At 35.9% G+C, this 20,277-nt stretch overlaps 2 protein-coding genes across 7 annotated transcripts; one reads left to right on the forward strand and one right to left on the reverse strand.

Annotated features, from left to right (window-relative positions):
* Positions 1–1,314: 1,314 nt before the first annotated feature.
* Positions 1,315–12,624, reverse strand: LOC105336556 (Bardet-Biedl syndrome 7 protein homolog). Of its 3 annotated transcripts, none has more exons than XM_034447380.2 (20): positions 12,476–12,624; positions 11,283–11,348; positions 10,914–10,976; positions 10,553–10,728; positions 10,160–10,346; positions 9,772–9,844; positions 9,450–9,516; positions 9,274–9,323; positions 9,052–9,182; positions 8,871–8,955; positions 7,649–7,748; positions 6,890–7,082; positions 6,005–6,079; positions 5,545–5,747; positions 4,981–5,145; positions 4,351–4,365; positions 2,516–2,649; positions 2,254–2,357; positions 1,990–2,113; positions 1,315–1,659 (listed from the first exon to the last, which is right to left on the reverse strand). In XM_034447380.2, exons 1-20 carry the CDS (start codon positions 12,512–12,514, stop codon positions 1,508–1,510), a joined length of 2,202 nt encoding a protein of 733 aa, XP_034303271.2. In that variant the 5' UTR covers positions 12,515–12,624; the 3' UTR covers positions 1,315–1,507. The 3 variants fall into 3 exon arrangements, with proteins under 3 accessions (XP_034303271.2, XP_034303272.2, XP_034303273.2); XM_034447381.2 differs by lacking the exon at positions 7,649–7,748 and adding an exon at positions 8,409–8,508; XM_034447382.2 differs by lacking the exon at positions 4,351–4,365.
* Positions 12,625–15,348: 2,724 nt separating this feature from the next.
* On the forward strand, positions 15,349–19,917 carry LOC105336519 (uncharacterized). Of its 4 annotated transcripts, none has more exons than XM_011440867.4 (3): positions 15,349–15,505; positions 16,778–16,844; positions 17,031–19,917. In XM_011440867.4, the coding sequence occupies exons 2-3, from the start codon at positions 16,808–16,810 to the stop codon at positions 19,523–19,525; spliced, it is 2,532 nt and encodes an 843-aa protein (XP_011439169.3). In that variant the 5' UTR covers positions 15,349–15,505; positions 16,778–16,807; the 3' UTR covers positions 19,526–19,917. The 4 variants fall into 4 exon arrangements, with proteins under 4 accessions (XP_011439169.3, XP_011439170.3, XP_065933288.1 ...); XM_011440868.4 differs by having other exon boundaries at positions 15,406–15,626; XM_066077216.1 differs by lacking the exon at positions 15,349–15,505 and adding an exon at positions 15,645–15,715.
* The last annotated feature ends 360 nt before the right edge of the window (positions 19,918–20,277 follow it).

The raw sequence follows: 20,277 nt of genomic DNA on the forward strand, positions 1-20,277 counted from the left end.
GGATATCTTTTTAAAGCGCTAAGCATAGCTCAGCGCTTTATTGTCGTTAGACTTCTATTTCCGGTGCAAGGAATAACTGCCCTCTATGAGCAGAAATATACATCATTTAAACTGGTAAGAGGTATAGGGAACCAGTTATCTGGGTGACGGAAATGGCCGAGTAGATACGATTGGTTTGCGGGGCTTACGTACATCAGCACGGGATGTTACGCAGTGATGAAAAAATATAGTGCGTATTCAGAAGCTAAAATATAGAAAAATAAAATCGATTCTTTGCAAGAAAATGTCAAAAACTGTGATAAATTACTGTTCAAAAGGTATAATTTGTGATTTTAATATATCTTTTTTCAGGCAAGTATCCATATACAAGTCGTGTTCAGCTTTAATTCACATCATCTTAAGAAAGTAACATATATTTAAAGAAATCTGGCCTTCGATACTTTAAATTGATATTCATTAAACAAACCAAAATTTCAATAAGGCTCATTTCCGCCTACGCTTGCACACAGTAAATTTTCTTAGAACCAAGCTAGGTTAGCGCTTTTCAGTACTTTCAGTACTTTGATTAATTATACTCTGAGATTAGGCAAATGTTATTGATCAACTATAGTCTGTCCCAAGATATTTTTGCTGCACATTTGAACAATTTTTAATAAAAATACACATGTATACCTGTGAAAGAAGTGCAATTGAAATCGATGAAAGGAAAAATTACCAAGATAACTTTTTTCATACATTATCATTTTCCCTCATAAAACTTCACAGGTTTCCTACGGAGATTTATAATGGCGAATGTTGACATCTTTTCTCATTTGGAAGTCGCTCTTAATACCTCACACATTTTTTCAATGTTATCATCCGGGCTTATTAATGGCTGATGCAATGCATAATCCCCGTAGACTTTCAATTTTTAGCCATGAATTGAAACTTAATTGACAAGCTAGAGGGGGTGTTTCAAAAGGAAAATCTTAAGATTTTTTCATACTGTTGAATGAACATTGTCTGAATCAAGAGGTATTTATAAATATAGAATAATCTAAGAAAATATGCGGCAAAAATATCTTGGGACAGACTTAAGTATGAGATTTACCAGGTAATGATTTCAAGAGTTCATTGATTCATATATGTATGTAGATTTATATTATCATTATAGATAAATTTCAGTAATCATAAATTCACTGGCAAAAACCTCTGCAATTTAAAGTGGTTATTGATTATAGTATCTTTTAAACAGTGAAGTTGGTTTGAATTCAATCTCAATACATTTACCACTTTAATAGATGTTGATTCTTAATAATCACAACAACGATCATATCAATGATGAATGACATTTAGTTTGCAATATACACACAAATGTACCATGTATATTCATAAGATTTATCACAGACCAACACATTTCATTAAGGATAAAACATTTCAATGGACGGTTCGTAGGACAGTTCAGTTCTTCATCACTTCCAACAAAGACAGCACTACATTAAACAGAGACTTTGCACACGCTTCATCTTTAAGATGGCCGATTTTCTCCACCAGACTCGAAGAATTGCACAAGTGTTTGTAAATCATAGTTATCCAAGACCTCCAATAATGCAGGGACCCGACCTTTGACATTTTGACCTTTGAACTTGAACTTATCTATGTACAAGTCTGTGATCATTCCTGTAATAGAAAGAGATTCTGGTAACTTCATTGTTAATATGAAGCATATTTATGATCATCATACTCCAGTGTATTTTTCATTTTGATGTAAAATGTCTAATACATTTTTAGTCCGATAAATTGAACTTAATTGTTTGCTGACTACAAACTCTACAATGCTGAATCAGAGTTTGTAGTCAGCATACAAGTTCAAGTTATCGGACTAAAAATGTAATGTAGCAATTTGGATAACACCTGAAAGTTTTTCATAGAAATTTGCTAGCTCTCTTGAAAACAATAAGGTATATAATATAGTGCAAAATATGTTGACACATTTAAAAAATAGTGTACCATAGAGTCTCTCAAGGTGGCAGGGCTGTCTTTTGAACTCAGCCTGTAGCTCCTCGGCATCTTCAAGAATTTGCCGATATTCAGGCGACATAAAAGTTGTGTCATTCTCGTGAACCTGAAGCTCCTGTTATATAAAAATTATAAAATACAACAATATTCTGACTATATATTGCTATACATTGGATAAATGAAATGTAATTAATATTCCAATAAAATTGTTGTAGTCGGGGGAAACATTTTCTCTTCTAGAAATCAACAATCTACCTTAAGAGCATCAATGAGCTGAACTTTTTTGGCTAGGAGGAGTTGGTATTCCAGTTTCGGATGTATCAGGTTCAATGTGTATGGGATTGAGTCATCATTTATTTCTGCAAATGAAATTGTGGCACAAGTCAACATGACATCATGATATAAGGTAAATGTATATTAATTAAGTACCTGGTATCTCACTGAGATTTGCAAATGCAAAAATTCAATAATTTTAATTCTTTACATCTAACCATAATCAAAATATATAGAAATATACCATAGGTAATATTGAGACTGATCTTTTTCTTTGTTGCTTCCTTTGTCAACACATCCTTAAGAATGGAGATGGTTGAGATGTTGTCAGATCTAAATATAGCTTCACCTTTCTTGGTGACCTTGGCATTACTACCACTGTAAAAAAGCAAAATTGACAACATCAATTAATATAAATACCAATCAGATAAGCTTTACATTATTCTATGTAAACATAATCCCTAATACGTAAATAGAATGATGAATTTAACCTTCATAAACTGGGAATGTTCACTGCATGGTCTTAACCTGACAGAAATTAGAACTTTTTACATTATATGTCCTACCTGAGGAAAAAATATACTTTTACTTAACAACTAAAATATAACATTATAAACATAAATAAGATGTGTCAGTTCACTAAAGGACTATATTTGGTATGGTTTATTATCTGCCCCCAATTTTAACCAATTTTTAAATAGTGCTGTATAAAAATCAAATCTCCATAAATCAGTGTACAGAGGATGCCTATCACTTTTATCTTGATTTTAGTCATCATTACACATTCGTTGTTTATCTATGACGTCACCTAAATGACACAATTCCCGCAATTTTGCAAAAAAAAGAAAATATTGTCATTTTTTCTTTTTATATTTTGCATTTAAAAGTATAGAGCGCAGGTCTGCTCAAGTACAATTTTAACATATGTTTTTCTTCCTATAATTACACACATCATACTAAAAGATGGTACTTGAGCAAGCCTGCGCTCGATGTTTCTCAGTCGAAAAACCATCGGAAAACACCCATATTTTGCTACAAAACTTGATTTTATCAAAATAAGACAATTCTCATGACGTCATTTCTACATTATGACGTAACTGTGGTGATAACCTTTTACACACTTATTATCAATGTGTTTTCAACTATCTGCCACCTTATTTTTAAAGCTTTTCAAAAAACTTAAATTTTGGGGGCAAAAAATGCATAATACCGCACATAGTCCTTTGACTGAAATATATCCTTTATAGCAGCAATGCATTCCTTTATTTCATACCCATACAATATAACAAGCATAGAAACAGAGATGCAGATATCTGACATTGCATATACAGGTAATGCACTAATTGTTGCCACAATTCAATTTATATCTGAAGTAAGCAAGGCTTTCCCTGATCACATATATGCATGTTTTTTGGCCTCAATTTAGATTCAGTCCTTTTCAGACCGCCATGTATAGTTTCTGTGATATTCACAGAGCAGAAAAGCAGTTGGGTATATGTAAATAAATTTACTTCAGTAAATAATATATGCAGGATATATTTGATCTAGTTTTGATCACGATATGCCAAATATGTTGTGGGCATGAATACATTTATCTTGCAAGACAATGTAGTACATTAAACAAGTTAATTAATCTTAAGAGGCTTCATTAGTTATCTACATGTTAATTGAATATACATGTGAAGCCATTAGTACTTAGGCTAATGATTGAAGCATATTCTGGTCATTTACATCTTCAGAAGTCAACGCAATTATTTGCCTAATAATGAAAATATATTCATGTACATATTGCAGGAAGAACAACAGTGTAGCATCAGATACCAGGGTACATACATGTAGCTGTAAGGCAGAGAACCAACAAGTTTGTGGCAGATTGAACACATTTTCTTTTTGTTTTGTTTTTTTTCTTTTAGAAAATAACTTGCAAAGAATGGCAGAATATAACAGGAAATTGGATCAAACTTGAGTTCAAAGGTGAATGGTATAGTGACAAAGGTCAAATTCAGGATCAAGATAACATCTAGTGGAACCAAACAACCAGTGCATGACAAACACGCCGTGCAGGAATAGCATACAAACCTGTCAAATCCAGTCCTGACAAAATCCACATAAATCGTGTCAATCAAACATATAATAAAAACTTTAAAAACATTAAAATTGTAGAAAAATTGTAAAGCAGTGCATTTACCACAACATTTATCAAGCCCCCTTTTGACTCCACATTGAAATATCTATATTTATGGTAATTGTTTTGAGCTCACTACTGCCTCCTATTTTTCCAAAAATTACTTTTTTCAATGTCAGTAAAAATAATGGCTTGAATAAAAGTTGATTAAAAAATTACAAAAATTATTTATTCATATCAATTAAACTCCATACAAAAGATTTTATTTCCATCTAAAGAACTACAAGCAAAACTTCACTAATATATCAGCACAAATCTTTTGTATCAATTTTGGGCAATTTGCAGGAAAACCCACAAATGAGATTGCATTTAATATAATAATAAACATAAGAGTAATATATGCATATTTAGTGAAAACCTTTGCATTTTACATTAAATGTATCAAGCCTGAAGTTAGTGATGAAAAAAATAAGATTTGATCTATCAACCCAACCACTTAATAATGAATGAAATAGATTTTAAAAAAGCTACTAAATGAAAGTTATCAAAAAGTACGAGAAAAATTCTCCATTGTTCTCACTCACCTGTAAACACACTCGAGTTGAGTGTCAAGGAATGTGGACACAAAATGGAATGTGATACAGTCCCCTGGGGGTGTCCTCTCAGGGAGCTCAGGGAGACAGAAACAGACCCAGGAGTGGACCTCAGCCAGACTGAATGGCCCTGATAACTTGATGGTGTTCAAAGGCCTGTAACACAGTTAGCACTCTGACAATGTCTGTACTTCAAAGTCCAGTTACCATGTTGAGGAATCCCCATTGTTTGTTGGGGTTCAATGGTCGTAATTTTTGAGGATCCAATCAACTTAATATTAGTACTGGGTAATAGAGTTTACAAGCTATTTTTTGTAACAAAATGGTTACCTACCATGTAAATGTAATACAAATCAGTAAAATATTGATCACTTGTGAAATTGTGAATCTTCCTTTTGTATTTCTTGCTATCAGTAATAGTAAAAAGAGGACAATTTCTGTGGCTATTTTGTAAAATCACTGAAAATATACCCATGCCAATTGGTTTTTTATGATAGATTCTTGTTATTCCCAACAGGTAAAATCAATATCACATCACTTTATTTGAACTCATACCTTGCATCATCGAACACATGGGTCCTCTGATGTAGAGACAATGGCTTGATCTGGTACTGCTTAACCCGACAGGTTTTCGGTTGGACCCTAGGGGTGATGTATGCTTGAAGGGTACCATACTGCCCCTCAATGGAGCGGATTTTAAGCTCTAGACGAGTTGTGTTTGCTTGGCAGCGGTAGGTGGCCAAAAGAAAGTTACCCTCCTACAAAATTAAAACAAAAATCAAGAAAATTAATGCAATAAGTCTATCTGTTAAAATCAATCTGTATTTTCTTCCTTTTTCTTCATTTAACAACTGCTTTAGTGGTGTTTCAATTAAATAAACATGTAAACATTAATGAAAAGGGTGCTTATAGAATGGTCATGTATAAACATCAAAAGGGAGATTACTCTGGTTTACTTTGAGCATACTCTGACCTTATTAGCAAACACTGTCATATGATCACGGATTGTACTGACCTCAGGGTTACAGGCGCTGTAGCTGACCACCGCTGAGTTTTTCTCCACATCCAAAAGATCTATGGGGACATCACTCTAAAACAAGAAATCAGATAGCATCATTGCATCTCTTAATTGTTTCTATTATACATTTACCATATTTGATATACAATGCCAGTAAACAATCTAACAAGAGGCCTACAGGCCTTAATGGTCACCTGAGTACCATAACCCTTAGACGGACCTGACAGTGGGTCTCATTTTTGCATTTTAAGCTTCATTTTGGAATCTAAACCATAATCCCTAATCTGAATTTGATGTTTAAAAAAATTCAATAAGGGAAGGGAAGGGGACCAAGAGTCAGAAGAATCTCAGATTATTTATATCCTAGGTCCAGATGCCAAAAATTGCACAGGAAATTAAAGTAAATTCCCTAAAATATGGTCGCAATAGGTTACCCGAGTGACTTAAGGGACCTAAAAAATTTACATGTTCACTATATGGCTAAATTTCTCATTTGTCAATATTGGCCCCATCCTAGGACCTGAACCTCTGAAACAGGGACTATGAATTTCACATCACAGGCAAAAAGCTTCATGGACATTATTACCAAGCATATAAATTTCTCAAATATATATGAGAGTAGAGAAGATTTTCTAAGATTTAATGCATTTTTCCTATATGTCCTTATTGACCCCACCCATGGGCCTGAACCCTGATCCATAGGCCATTAGTTTCACAATTTTGGTAAAAGACTTTATGGACATCATTGATGTAATCATACATTTAGGGTTTTTTTCCAACATGTGTGGGAGTAGAGAAGAAGATTTTTGAAAACATAACCCTTTTTCCTTAATTGTCCCTGTACAAAGACATTAATTTTTACCTTTACAAGGACATTGTTACCTGCAGAAGGACATTGTCAATAGGTAGCTGTAACTCTAGACTCAAGGTGTAGCTGGCATCTTCACGATTCAGAACAAATTTGTCATTGATGTCAAAGTGAGGCACTGCAGATATTGCGGTTTTACTGGTGGCCGTTTGCTGGTACTTCTCTCGCTCTGTAACTACCTTCTGCTGCAACTCCTCTAACTCCCCTCTAGATTAACAAAATCACAGAAAACTCAAATGAGATCAGGGATTATATCTAAGATGAATATCAAATGAATTAAATCAGATGAATACTTAGATGGATAAATTATCATTGTGCAAATATCTAAATCTATATCCACACAAGCATATAAGAGAAGCCAATCATGAATCTTAATTGATATGCTAAAAATAGAAATAACTTTAGTGTAGTACTAGTCACAGGTACTTACAAATAATCTTCAAATTGTGTAAATTAATCACAAGACATAAATTGTGGATTTAAAAAGTCCTTGATATGGAAATCAATGCACATGTTTACAATACATGTATCAGATTTTAAAAATCTTTATCTATAAATGATAGTTTTAAAAATGACCGATTTTAAAACTGATCCATTGTATTCTATAAACTGTAATCAAAAAGTTTACCAATTTGGTACAAAAACTGGGCATAAACAACAACACTAATACTAGCATTGAAATACAAGTTCAGACCCATAGTGGCTAAATCTTTGAGGTCGCATACTTACATCAACAAAGAACTCATGTACAGTGTTTCTCCATTTATACATACTTGAGTGAGTTGATTTTGGCTTTGGCCGCTGTGTCTGGAATTATGGGAGTAGAGCTCAAGCCTTTGGACATTTGCTCGGAAGTCAACCCTAGTACCCAACCTGTGCACATCAACCCAGTGTTACAGCAGACAGATAACTGTATTAGAACCAGAAGCATGCCAGGAAGGTGTAACAATGGCAGACGTAGTCTCCAAAATGCCAGTGATCTAAAAACCCTAGAACATTTGATTTTCTTCAAAAATTAACCCCTAAATTTGTTTGATATTTAAATTTTCAGTAAAGTTATTAACCCATTAGCTTCCTGGCATGCACTGGTTTAATGCTGTTGGAAATATTCGAGTAAAATTAAAGCATGTGAAACGATTGTGAGTGTGAAGGCATCATTGTACTGAAGTAATTGCAGGAGGGTAAGTATAAGGTGTGACATGGAAAAAAACTCAAGGGTTGCCATGACAAGGAGACAATGTTAATAAGTAATCCATGGAAATAGAGAGGAAATTCACCCATTTTGCTCTAGAGCCTTTGTCACAGGTATACAATATCAAGCACAAGAAATGGTTTTAAAATTTACACATAAAATTTTTAAAAAATTAAATATTGTTATTCTGACTCTATATTTGTTGCCTAGCTAAAAAAAATTCGAAGAAACACAAAATGCATGTAAAAGAAAACCGCTGGCAGTCTAGAGCATCGTGTTTTCAGGAGAAATGCTGCAAACTGTGCAAAAATAAGCTGATCAAGCCGTGAGACCCTTGTTACCTAAGACCAATAATTTTTTCGCGCCCCTGGTCTGAGAGATGATAAACATCTGGCCCGCTTTCTTTGATATTGGGCTCAGATGTGAGAGCACTGATCCAGCCTAAAATCATCCAGCAACAGTCAGTAAAATGGTCGAAGGGAGTTAGCAATTCAAAGGTCTTTCTTTTTGTAAAATTGATAAAATGATATAGATATACATCTGTACTTAAAAAAGATAAAAGAAAATCATAATTCACATGCCTGGGAGTTTGTGCTGGTGAATTTTTCATTCAGAAAAAGAAATATCAAAATAATGACTCAAAGAACTAAGAGATGTTTTTTCCTTTGGAGAATATTTGATAAAGCTTTGTATCTTTTTTTGTATGACATTAAATTTTTTTTTTGCATACATGCACATTCAGTTGTACTTTACTTTCTTTAAATAAATGAAGAAGTTAAAATAAATTCTTAAATCATTCTGACCTGCATATGTAGAGCAAATAATCTCGTCAAATCCTTGTGTAGCTATTACACCTCCTTGTACTGAAGTCACACTCTCACTTAATTGCTGCAAAACAGGCAAGAGTTGGATTTTTATTACATTTCAATTTATAGACCATAGTTGCATGGTTTATTAAATGAATTGAAAAGAACGAGTGCTTACCTGTTTAAATCTAAATATGGGTTCGTCTGATTCGTCATAGCTGTAGATCTCCACTAGACCGTCATCTCGTCCAACAATCAGGTCAAGGACACCATCAGCAGTGATGTCATAACTATCAAGGGCCAATACTCCTGCAAATTACAGAACATAAATATATTCTTTGTTTATATGAAAAACTTATTTTCTAATCCAGTGATGAAATTTCTCAGGTCTATTTCTTACCTCCATTTCGTTTTTCATTTGGCAATTCCCAGCGATGTGATGGAGCCATTCTGAATAAAAACACAAATACATGTACATGTAACTCCTTCAATTAACAAGAACCATCTTAAAAAAAAATTATTACATGATTTTAAACTGCTATATTTCAATCAATCAATCAGCCTTTTACTGCTTACCTTCCGATTTGAACTAGGCCCACTCTTCCATCAGATGTCCCGTACAAAATCTCATCCCCTTCCTCCCCTAGATATCAAGGGCATAACCAAGTATTAAAGAAATATTGGAGCATTTAATGAGATACTATTATCAGTCTACATTGACTAGATAATTTGTGTCTTTCATTTGCAAATGACCACGTGAACATTTTTCACTGTATCTGGAAACTTTCACACAAGTAAATTGTCAAGCAAATTGTGAAAAAAAACCAGAATGTTCATGTATTTTAACTGGACAGACCCTAACAAAATGAGGAATATCTTGTCTAGACATCAGACTCACCCCCATCATTTCCATAGAGCTGCATCACTGAGGGAGGCCCAGGGACCTCCACCTCGTATAGCAAATCAGAGTCCTGCAAGTACACAAGTGTCTATGTATGGAGAGTACAAGACAGATACACTCTATGTACAAGTAATTGTCAGAATGAACTAGTATTTTGAAAGAGACTCTTTATTTCTTTGATGAGTTTTACATCTCACTTTCTTAGAAATATGTTCATAATTTAAAATATCTGGTAACTGTAAAGAAAATTTGAAATCAACTTGTAAAATTTTGAAAAAAATTGAATAAAACAAAAATGTAAAATCATTAAAGCAATTCAAAACAACTCCTTCTAAGCTTCCCATAGACTATTCAGATATGTATACTGATGGGTCATGTGACATACCTGTAAGACTCGTAATACTCTGTCTTGACAAGCTAAAACTGGTGTGACATCTGGAACCTTATTGGTTGGAATACAAATGACATCACAGATGCTGTCAGCTGACAGAAAGTGGTTGGCATCCTTGCAGTCATGGTAATGATTGTAGACATAGTTACCACAGGTAAATAACTCTGCTCCTTCAACATACCTGTAAAACAAAGCCTTTGATTACAGGATTTATAAATCTGACACAGTTACTACCGGTAACAGTAACCTTGGACATTCATATTGAACATTAAATTTCCTTGCATTAAACAAGCAAACACCAAGACACACAGAACTTCAAATTCCTTAAGAGTTATTGAAAATGTAAAATTGCATTAACCTAACAAACACTAAGGATTACTCAATTACATTGTCTGGATTGGTTCCGCAAGACTGGTGTCAAAGCTTAGAAAGTTCTTTCCCTTTTTGGTATAGCCTTTGATCTCTGACCCTGAAGTTGCAAAAATTCTCTCCCTTGTTCCTCCCACTGGTCCTCCTAACTCAACACGAGTTATCTTCTTTTTAAGCGTGGCATTAAAAACAGGCTAAACAGAAAAAATATTCATTCATGTTCCCTCTAGGCTAAAAAAGTAGCTCATATTTTGACATTTAAATATATTTCTAATATTATATCTTTGCATAGTCACATTATGATAAGCTTGTCCAGTTTTTCTTTAATATGTTTTTTTTCTTGTTTTTTTTTTTTGAAGGGGAGGGGTTAAGTTCATACCACTGCTTCTCCTTTCTTCATACCAAGACACTGAAGCTCTCCATTGTGATCTCCCACAACAATCTTAAAATAGAACAGCTAGGTTAGTGGGGTAAAACACTATTGTTTACATCATAGCTATATCTAGGAAAGGTAATTTTGATAACAGTATTTATAAACATACCAGGTAGATATATTGCTTAAACCTAGCTTTCAACATCTCTTTGACAAATTTTGTTTTGTTTTGATGATTCTATCATCATACATTACTGACAGATGTTAACTATAGATGCAAGTCATACTGTATAAATTAGTGAATAATGCCATTAACACTGATTAATGGTCAATTATGACTTTTTTTCTATTTATGGTAACATACTAAATACTTACTCTCTGTGGTTTGCCAGGAATCTGGGGAGGAAGGAGACGCATGGACTTACTGGATGTGACACCCACCTGAAATATACCACAAAAGTAAATCTATTGTATTGCAGGCCGATTCACTATCACTTCACACAAATGTATTTAGTTGAATCAAATGTGAACTACAAATTTCTTCCTTCAAAATGATAATCAAAAGTGTGTGTCATCATCAAAATCATTACTGTTTGGTGCAAATTCTTCCAAAGTTCTTGAAAATATTCCTCCAAGCACTTGTCATTAAATTGAATGACACAATTCAAACACTGCAGTGACATACATCAGCAACCCTAATGCCCCAGTCACACATTCACAGATCAACTCCACGGTTCTACTACGGAATATTTTCCACGGTTAACACCGGAAAATCAAATAATAGTTAATGCCCCAGTCACACATTCACAGATCAACTCCTAGGTTCTACTACGGAATATTTTCCACGGTTGACACTGGAAAATCCAATGATACGGAGTTAGTACGGATGCACTACGGAATGGATACAAATTGATACATACGAATTACTACGGATTTATACGGAGTTAAAACGGACTTCTACGTTCTAAAACGGTTTAGTAAGTTTTTCTAAGGTAGTACTACGGTGGTTTCATCCGTAGTGGAATTTTGAACATGTTCAAAAATTGTCGCAGCTATACAAGTATTGCTGCGTTTGGATACGATAACAGACGGAAAAGCCACGGGTAAATACATATCGCCATGAATGATTCCGGATCGCTTCCGTAGCTAATCCGGCATTTAATCCGTGAATGTGTGACTGGGGCATAAGCTAGCAAAGATATGACTGATGTTGCAGTTTTCCCACTATCAAATACTTTACAGCTATGCACACTGATTAATTGCCCAATGATATTACGGTGAAAAAGACAGGGATTTTGCGTCAGCTAGATAAGCAAAAGACTTTTAAAGAGAATCTCTCTCACTCTCTCTCTCTCTCCCCGATATCATGCTTATAGGGTTAAAGATTGTATTTCAAAACACATACAAATAAAATAAAACGTTTACATGCTGATATGGTATAAAATAATATCGACAACAAGGCCTACTTCAGACATTGACAAATGCAGTCTGAGGTAAAATCATTCAATTCCTCGACGTTTTCATTAAGAGCTGTCAAAAAATAAACTACTATATTTCAGGACAATAACCTGCAGGTAGTCCACCCGTGTAAGATTTAATTCCATCATTTTGAAGCTTGCTTTTTATTCAACTGTCCAGTCGCCTTTTTCTTTTCTGTTTTTCGTACAACAATTTCAACCGGAAGTGCAGATTGTATACATACTCCGCAGAGAATCACCTGGATCAAAAATAAATTTATTTTACTGTAACGAAAGAACTCAGATAGCCAATAAAGAAAATCAACTATCGTTAAGATATTTGCAGTGAATTGGTTTTTTAAACCCCTATCTAAAAATATATTTAAGAATACAATCAAAGTACTGATATTACTTAAAGCTGTCATTCTTATTCGCAAAAAACACCACTGAATGATTGCTCAAGATGGTGGAAGGGGGCACTTGTTAAGTTTATCTGAACGATAAAAATTAATATGTAGATAATTTCGTTAAATTCGACCATTTATGTTGTTTTTTATCTAATTTAAATAAATAAAAACTGAACACAACTAAAAATCAAGCCATTATAAATACAATATATGCATGATATGTAGGAACAAATTATTGAATGCTTATCTTTAAAATGTTTAAAAGAGGATTTAATTTTGCATTTTCCAAAAACTAACCTAAAATCTAGATATAAAACACTTGGGAAAATGATATATAATCAATATCACATCTATAATTATATAGTATAAGTTAAGTACAAAATCAACGAGATGCATGTAAAATTGGGGACGTATATGTTACTGTATATACGTCCGTGGTAAAAACAAAACCGATATTAAATAACACGTATAATTCTAAAATGTTGAAGCAAGTTTTATTTTTAAAGATATATTTTGATGGTTTTAGTTTTAGACTCAAAGTGGAAATAATTACTATAGTGCAAGGATCAAATGCATGCAGGCACAACTCAACAAAAGCCCTTTATAACTTATTCAATTAGAACAAACTACAGAACAATGACTGATAAAATTGTCATTGAACACGAAACTATTGCAAAGAAGCAGAACAGTTGACTGAAAAACAAACACTGTGTCCAATTACCTGAGCGGTTTCCTCTACAGTACAAAGTCCCTAGTCTAATCACCGCCTCAAATATGGCATACACGGCCTTGACATACAGAACTAGTGACAGGTGCGACCTCAAGGTCATAGCCACGTACACACCTAAACCGATCACAGGGATGTCCTCTAACCACGTGGTAGCAGCTGAAAATACATCCGGGTTAAGATCACTCTCTGGTTTGGAAATTTCCATGTACTTTAAATAGAGCTCCAACACAAAAGTCAAGGTTCCAATGACACAGAATACCATGATGACGAGACACACGTCAGAAAGGAAAGGGTCAAGGTCATGTCTGGTAGAGATATCAGCAAATAAGCTCCAATCCAAGGTAAGGTCAAGACCTTCAAGGACGAATAAACTGAGCAAAGATCGAAATGTCATCCTCGTTTTAAAGAAGTTACTTTGATAACATTGAGTATGAAATATTGGATATATATGTTTTGTGATAATTTTAGAATGATGTTTAGGCAAGAGATGGGTTGCTTTATATGGAATGTAACTGAGTAATCCTCATGTCAAGTAATTTTTATTTTCTTAATTACTTTAATAATATAATTTGTAGTCAATCAAAAGCTTAGCAATTACGGATGATTTCGATATGCTCCAGGCTTGAGTATTTGTCTGTACATTATTTACGTATTTTGACTTCCCAAATATCTAAAATCTATATCAATGTATTATATGACTTACAATAATACGAATCAATCAATAAAAAGTTGATAAATTATACAGAGCGCAGCAGTTGTGCTTTTATCAGTACACTAGGATGGGCCGCTTTCTCTGGTCACGCTCAGTAGCCTGGGATGTTGTAGAAGTTCTTGAATGATACACCACACACTTATCAAACCTTCATCACGTTACAAGGCGTGTTCCAGTTTGAGCAACAGGAACGCAGTTCGGAGCATTAATAAACATTTGTTTGTAATAAACTATTTGAATACAATGAGCCAGACTGGAATTCCAACATTTGTGTGCAAGTTAGTTTTGCCATGTCAACCATACAGTGGTCGCTTTGTTTTGAAACTAAATGTCACAATGCGTTGAGTTTCTGAAACAATGCAGAAATTAATATGAAATTAACGTTTTCTACGAGCAAGTTTATTGCTTATGAACATGTAGATTCAGAAAAATACCTGCGATGGGTGTAAGTTTGTGCGGTGGCTAAGTAGCATAGGAAAATGTCAGAAATCTCTTTATTGGAACATCAAGTACGAGCAAATTATTTACACCCCGGTAAAGCTGAATTCCATATGTGGACACAGAGAGTCCGACAGACCGTATATATACATACCACTTACGGTGACATAAATCATCTCCATGAAATAAGGCCGGGTTTTTGGTCCACTCTGTCCCCAAAAACGTTTCTGTGGGACGGGACTGAAAACCCTTGACTCACAAAAAGTAGAGCCGGGTGGAAGGCGAAATTAAGGCGTAGGTTAGGGTGGGGTGAAGGGGTGGGGGTGGCACTGATAAATGTGTATGCATATTGGAACAATACTGAGAAAATGACTACATATTCCAGTGCTTCCAAATATCACGCACAACAATCAATTTCCTAAACAACCTTCAACTAGAAATAGATTATTCCTTTGATAAACATTCAATAACATCATTACAACATGTTTTTATATCTAAAAGTATATTTTGATTGAGAAAATCTTTTTGATAACACTTCAATAGTAATTTCCCATGACTGTTTGCCTAGTGTGTATGAAGTAATTCAACTCTCGTCCACTCAGTACTCAAGCATCCCCTTCTTTAATGGGCGCCTATGAAGACACACCCTCAGCCGTCAATCAAACATCATACAGCATCCTATTTCATTGATAGTAACAATCAAAAAAGTCGAGGCAACTCCCAAAAAACACTTCAAAATATCTAACGCTGAAATAAATAAACCATTTTTTTTATAATGTATACTACCCCGTAACGGAGAGGGAGAAAGAACTGTATCCCCATCCCACCTCTGACGACCCAGAAAACCGTGCAAGGTGAGTGATTAGCGGATTATTAACTGTGCATTTCCTAACGCGACTGGTACATTTCCTCTCTTCTCCCATAATGAGTAGATAACACTCAACCTCACACCCTCGCAGAGTCCGGTGCTTCAAGGTAAATACTATATACTTATATATGTATAATCAGCTGCAGGAGACAATCGTTCAAATCTCTCGGAGAACTGCTTTTTTACTACATAACAAGTGAGTTACGACAATTTTATTTTGTGCGTATAGATAACTTTTCTTTTTAAATATTTATTTTACTTTTTAAGATGACATTCATAATATACCACTGATATTTGTTCTTCTAATCTTCGTGTTAACTATTTTTCTTTAGAGATTTAAAAATAAGTATTAGCTGGCTATAAGTGTAATGTATGTTATGCAATGAATAGTTGATCTTTGTGGTACGGAGACAAAGCGCTCTGTGTCATACGGTGGGCGGGCCCCAACACTCCAACACTCACTATTATACCCTCGGTGTCTCCGAGTAGAATTTTCCATCCCGCCTAAAGTTAAACGCGACTCTTCAGACATCTGGAGTACTTAACACGAAGACTTACACAGCTTTTGAATAAAGAAAAAATAACTATTTGTGGTGAAATAACGCTAAAGAGTTTTTGAAAGTGACAGTCGCAATGGCTTTATCAGAATTTAACACAAATTCTGTAATGCGATCCCCTCATCAATGGCGTTATCTAGGGGCCGTGTCGCTTTATCTCGGGGGACACAAAGCGGAATGTTTTAAGGGCCCTAAGGTACGATACCATCGCGCTCTTGGTAATATGGCGTTTACTCAAAACTAATTATAATAAACAATTTTCTTTAGAGTTTTAAGTAAACCATTGTACAACGCTTTTCCTAATTGCACGCAACAAAATTTACAAAAGGTATGTTAATAAATTTAATTAATGCAGCTGTGCTTTAGTCAAGTAAAGAGATGTTTTCTTCCGATTAGAATTTCTTGTAGTTTACATAATTCATCGATGTTAACATCGTGTATTGTAGTATTTGTCATCCTGATTCACAGAGTGCACCAAAAGTGCGCGAGCCGAGAGCGGCGCTTGTTTCTCGGCCACTCAGGACTGGTCGATAAACACAGACTAATCAGTCTCTTCTAAATTAAGGAGATGAATCTGATGGAGCCATTTTCTGACTTTTTTAATAAGATGAACGTCGCAGTGCCGATACAGCGACATTCAAGCGAGGTCCCCAATCTCTCAGTACTGATTTGAGGCCGATTCTGTTTCTCTCGTTTTCTAGGTGTGCAGTGTACAGACAATTGGTTTGGCCATGTGGTGGAGAGTAACAATTTACATCATTATTCTGGGTAATTATACGCTTTTAAACGAAGTAACCTATTTCTTGACTCTCAAGACTCAGCGGGCCCCTAATAATATCCTGTTTTCTCAAATCTTTCACCTCCGCGATATTTATAGTTCTGTTGAAAAATATTTTTCTCCCTACACTTAAAGAGATCGATGAATCATTACTTCCACTCGTTCCATTATTGCAGGTAATGTTAACGGAGATGAAACGGTTTCCGGCATGCCAGAAGAAACCCACGCGACATCTAACCTAGCGTCGTCAGTGTATCTAACATCGTCTACAATGACCGCTCCTACCCAGGAGATAGAGCCCTCCTCCGCCACTAACACCGGACCTACTTCAATAGCAAATGACCTTTCTACTGTAGCCTTGGCCCTAAAAAATAAGGTCATCTCAAGACCAAGCGGTCAAGTTTTTGAAACTTCAGCCAATATATCATCCAGCGAACATTTAGTGTTTTCAACAAAGAGCTATGTGTCTGAAAACACAACGGAAACATCATCAGTCTCGTCGTCGTCCGAATCGTCCGTGTTCGCGGGATCATCATCGAACGTTGTCACGGTACACAGCACGACTTTACAGCCATCTACAGCACCATACAGCTCCATTCACAGCGATAGCATCACCTCACATCAACCCAAAATTTCTGATGTTACTATTGTCCCTTCGTCACCAATATCTACAACGGAAATGACTGATTCGGCTAGTCAATCAGAGACATCGAGTTCTGTGTTGCTTAATACAGGGAGAATGATCGTCAATATACAGTCAACTGCAACAGATTCGGTCATAAGTAGTTTTTCGTCGCTACCAACAGCCTCTGGATCTCAGCCCTTAACCTCTTCATATCAACCATTAACCTCTTCATCTCAGCCATTAACCTCTTCAACGCTACCACAAGTATCTTCATCACTATCATTAACCTCTTCAACGCTACCACAAGTATCTTCATCACTATCATTAACCTCTTCAACGCTACCACAAGTATCTTCATCACTATCATTAACCTCTCCACTGCAACAACGAACTTCTTTATTGTTACCACAAACACCGCTAACCTCTTCGTCGCTACCACTAACCACTTCATCGCTACCATTTACCTCTTCGTCGCTACCACCGAACGTAACCTTAACGAATGTTATAATCGCGACAGACACCACAATGGTTACATCGGAAGACTTTCACAGTTCAGCTGTATCGTCAAGCCGGTTCGTTGACTCATCAATGGCTCCATCATCTTCCTGGTCTTTAAAAACTCTAACAAACATGGAAACCTCGTTGCTTTTGGAAACGTCAACACACCCAGTAATTAGCTCTTTTGTTGATAATTCCGTAAGTCTTCAAAACGCAAGCGATTCAATATCGAGTTCTTTACCAAAGAACACCACCCCCCATTCTTCATTCCAAACAAGCAGCTTTCTAGAGGAGAGTGTTACAACACAGCTTTCCAATGTCGCAACTTCCACACCCCCTTCTGTTTCCCCCGGACTGGAATCGTCTGGGACCTCACTTTCCTCTACGGACCACGCCTCTCAACATTCCATCATTTCATCTGATGTCCTGGGGTCTTCTACAGGGCCCAGTGAAGCGTCTTCTATCGCACCAACACACGCAACCGGCTATGTGGTCAACACTGTCTTTCCGTCCATGACCCAGCCGCTCAGTAGACCACCTTCTGTTTTTACCACTGTTTCCGAGTCGGTAACCAGTGGTGAATCACAACATTCCGCGGTCTCTAGCGCTAGTTCAACGACAACAGAGTTTACAGCCGTGACCTCTAGTTCTAGTGATTTCCCCACCAACGTCACTGTCCAACCTACAGCCACAACGAGCCTACCGCATCCCGAGGATATGCAGTTTGTGAACCAAACATTTGAGATGGTATTTCAGGGAAACTGTGTACCACTCGTGAATGATGAACTTCTCTTGAAGGCTTTCTGGAATCAGTTACAAGGCAAGCTTGTCCGCAAATCTTATTTGGTGAAAGCTGATAACATTGCCTGTGAACCTTTACGAATAACTTTTACATATGTCTTCATTCCACAAAGTTATTTCAAACAACTGTGCACTTCCCTGAAAGAAATAGTAAGTGATATTCACATTAATGTTACAATATCCGGACAGTTGGAATATTACCGAGCATTGAAGTTAAACACGGAGCCCACGATTACGTCAGACAAAACTCCGCCGCCCGGGGCCGCGGGGCTCGAGGAGATTGACCTCATTGTCCTCATCGCCGCAGGCTCCTTCTGCCTCGTTTTAATACTCGTGGGCCTGGTGATCTGCATTCGCGAATATTACCACCGCAAAAGAACACGCACATTTGAATTCGCTAACATGTATCAGGCCGAAGATTTCACACTAACGAAAATTCCGCGCCCTGCCGTAACTTACACGGAGAAAGGCGCAGACATTAACACCAATGGGCACAGTAATGGCGATGCACATGAAACAGAGAAAGAGACTCTAATGGAGAGTATACAGCTCCGTGTCAATTCTAACGAGAACGGACTGATGGTGGGCATCACGGGGACACTGGAGAGACAGTCCACCGTGTCCCACCCATCGCCTTCACCCTCATCCCCGGGGAGCGAGCACCTGCAGCTTGTTCCTAAGGAGGAGGAACCACTACAGAGCCAGGACAACCCCATCTACTATATTGATGATGATCACAGCGAGTAGATTTCACTATCAAATAGAAAAGGAGGCCATTATAGATTTAATGTACAATATTTTTTCCAGGTCCGAGTGTTTCGAAAGATTTCAAATTAAATAACTAGCATTAATATATGAAGAACCTTTCGTAGATTGGAACCGTGACTGGTTCCAATATATAAGATGTCCCTTTGAACAACCATGATGTTTACAAAAAACAGAGAGAGGTGCATACCCTGTGTTAAAAGTTATCACGTCTGTGATCACGCTAAGTACTGTACTTCAGTGGAAACACAATTATATCTTGACTTCAGTCCACTGAGGGATTGAAGGAATTTTGCTGTTTAGAAAATTGTGAAGGATTTCTCATATACCGATACTCAATACGATTTACTGCTAGCATTACTTGTAATCCTCTGTTGACAAAAAATTCTGTATAAATGGATTGAAGTTGTACATTCGTTTTCATATAAATGTATGAATATACTTTAAAGTATCAAATACTCATATAGCAATATTTTACCAAAAATGTGTTATTACTACTAAACAACAAAAAATTCAGTCAAATATGGTTCAAATTCCACACTAAATTGTGTTTTGTTTGTAGCTGTGTCCCCATACTTCCACTTGATTTACATATGTGCGTTATATGTACTATTACGTCATTTTAATTTTTATTTCTTCTGCATTTTATTTATAATATTGTAAAAAAAAAATGCATTCATGTTCTCGTATACAACATTTCAATGCAATCTATGTGCAAGTGTATTAAAGACATA

Source organism: Magallana gigas, chromosome 2, assembly GCF_963853765.1.
Source record: "Magallana gigas chromosome 2, xbMagGiga1.1, whole genome shotgun sequence".
NCBI lineage: Eukaryota > Metazoa > Mollusca > Bivalvia > Ostreida > Ostreidae > Magallana > Magallana gigas.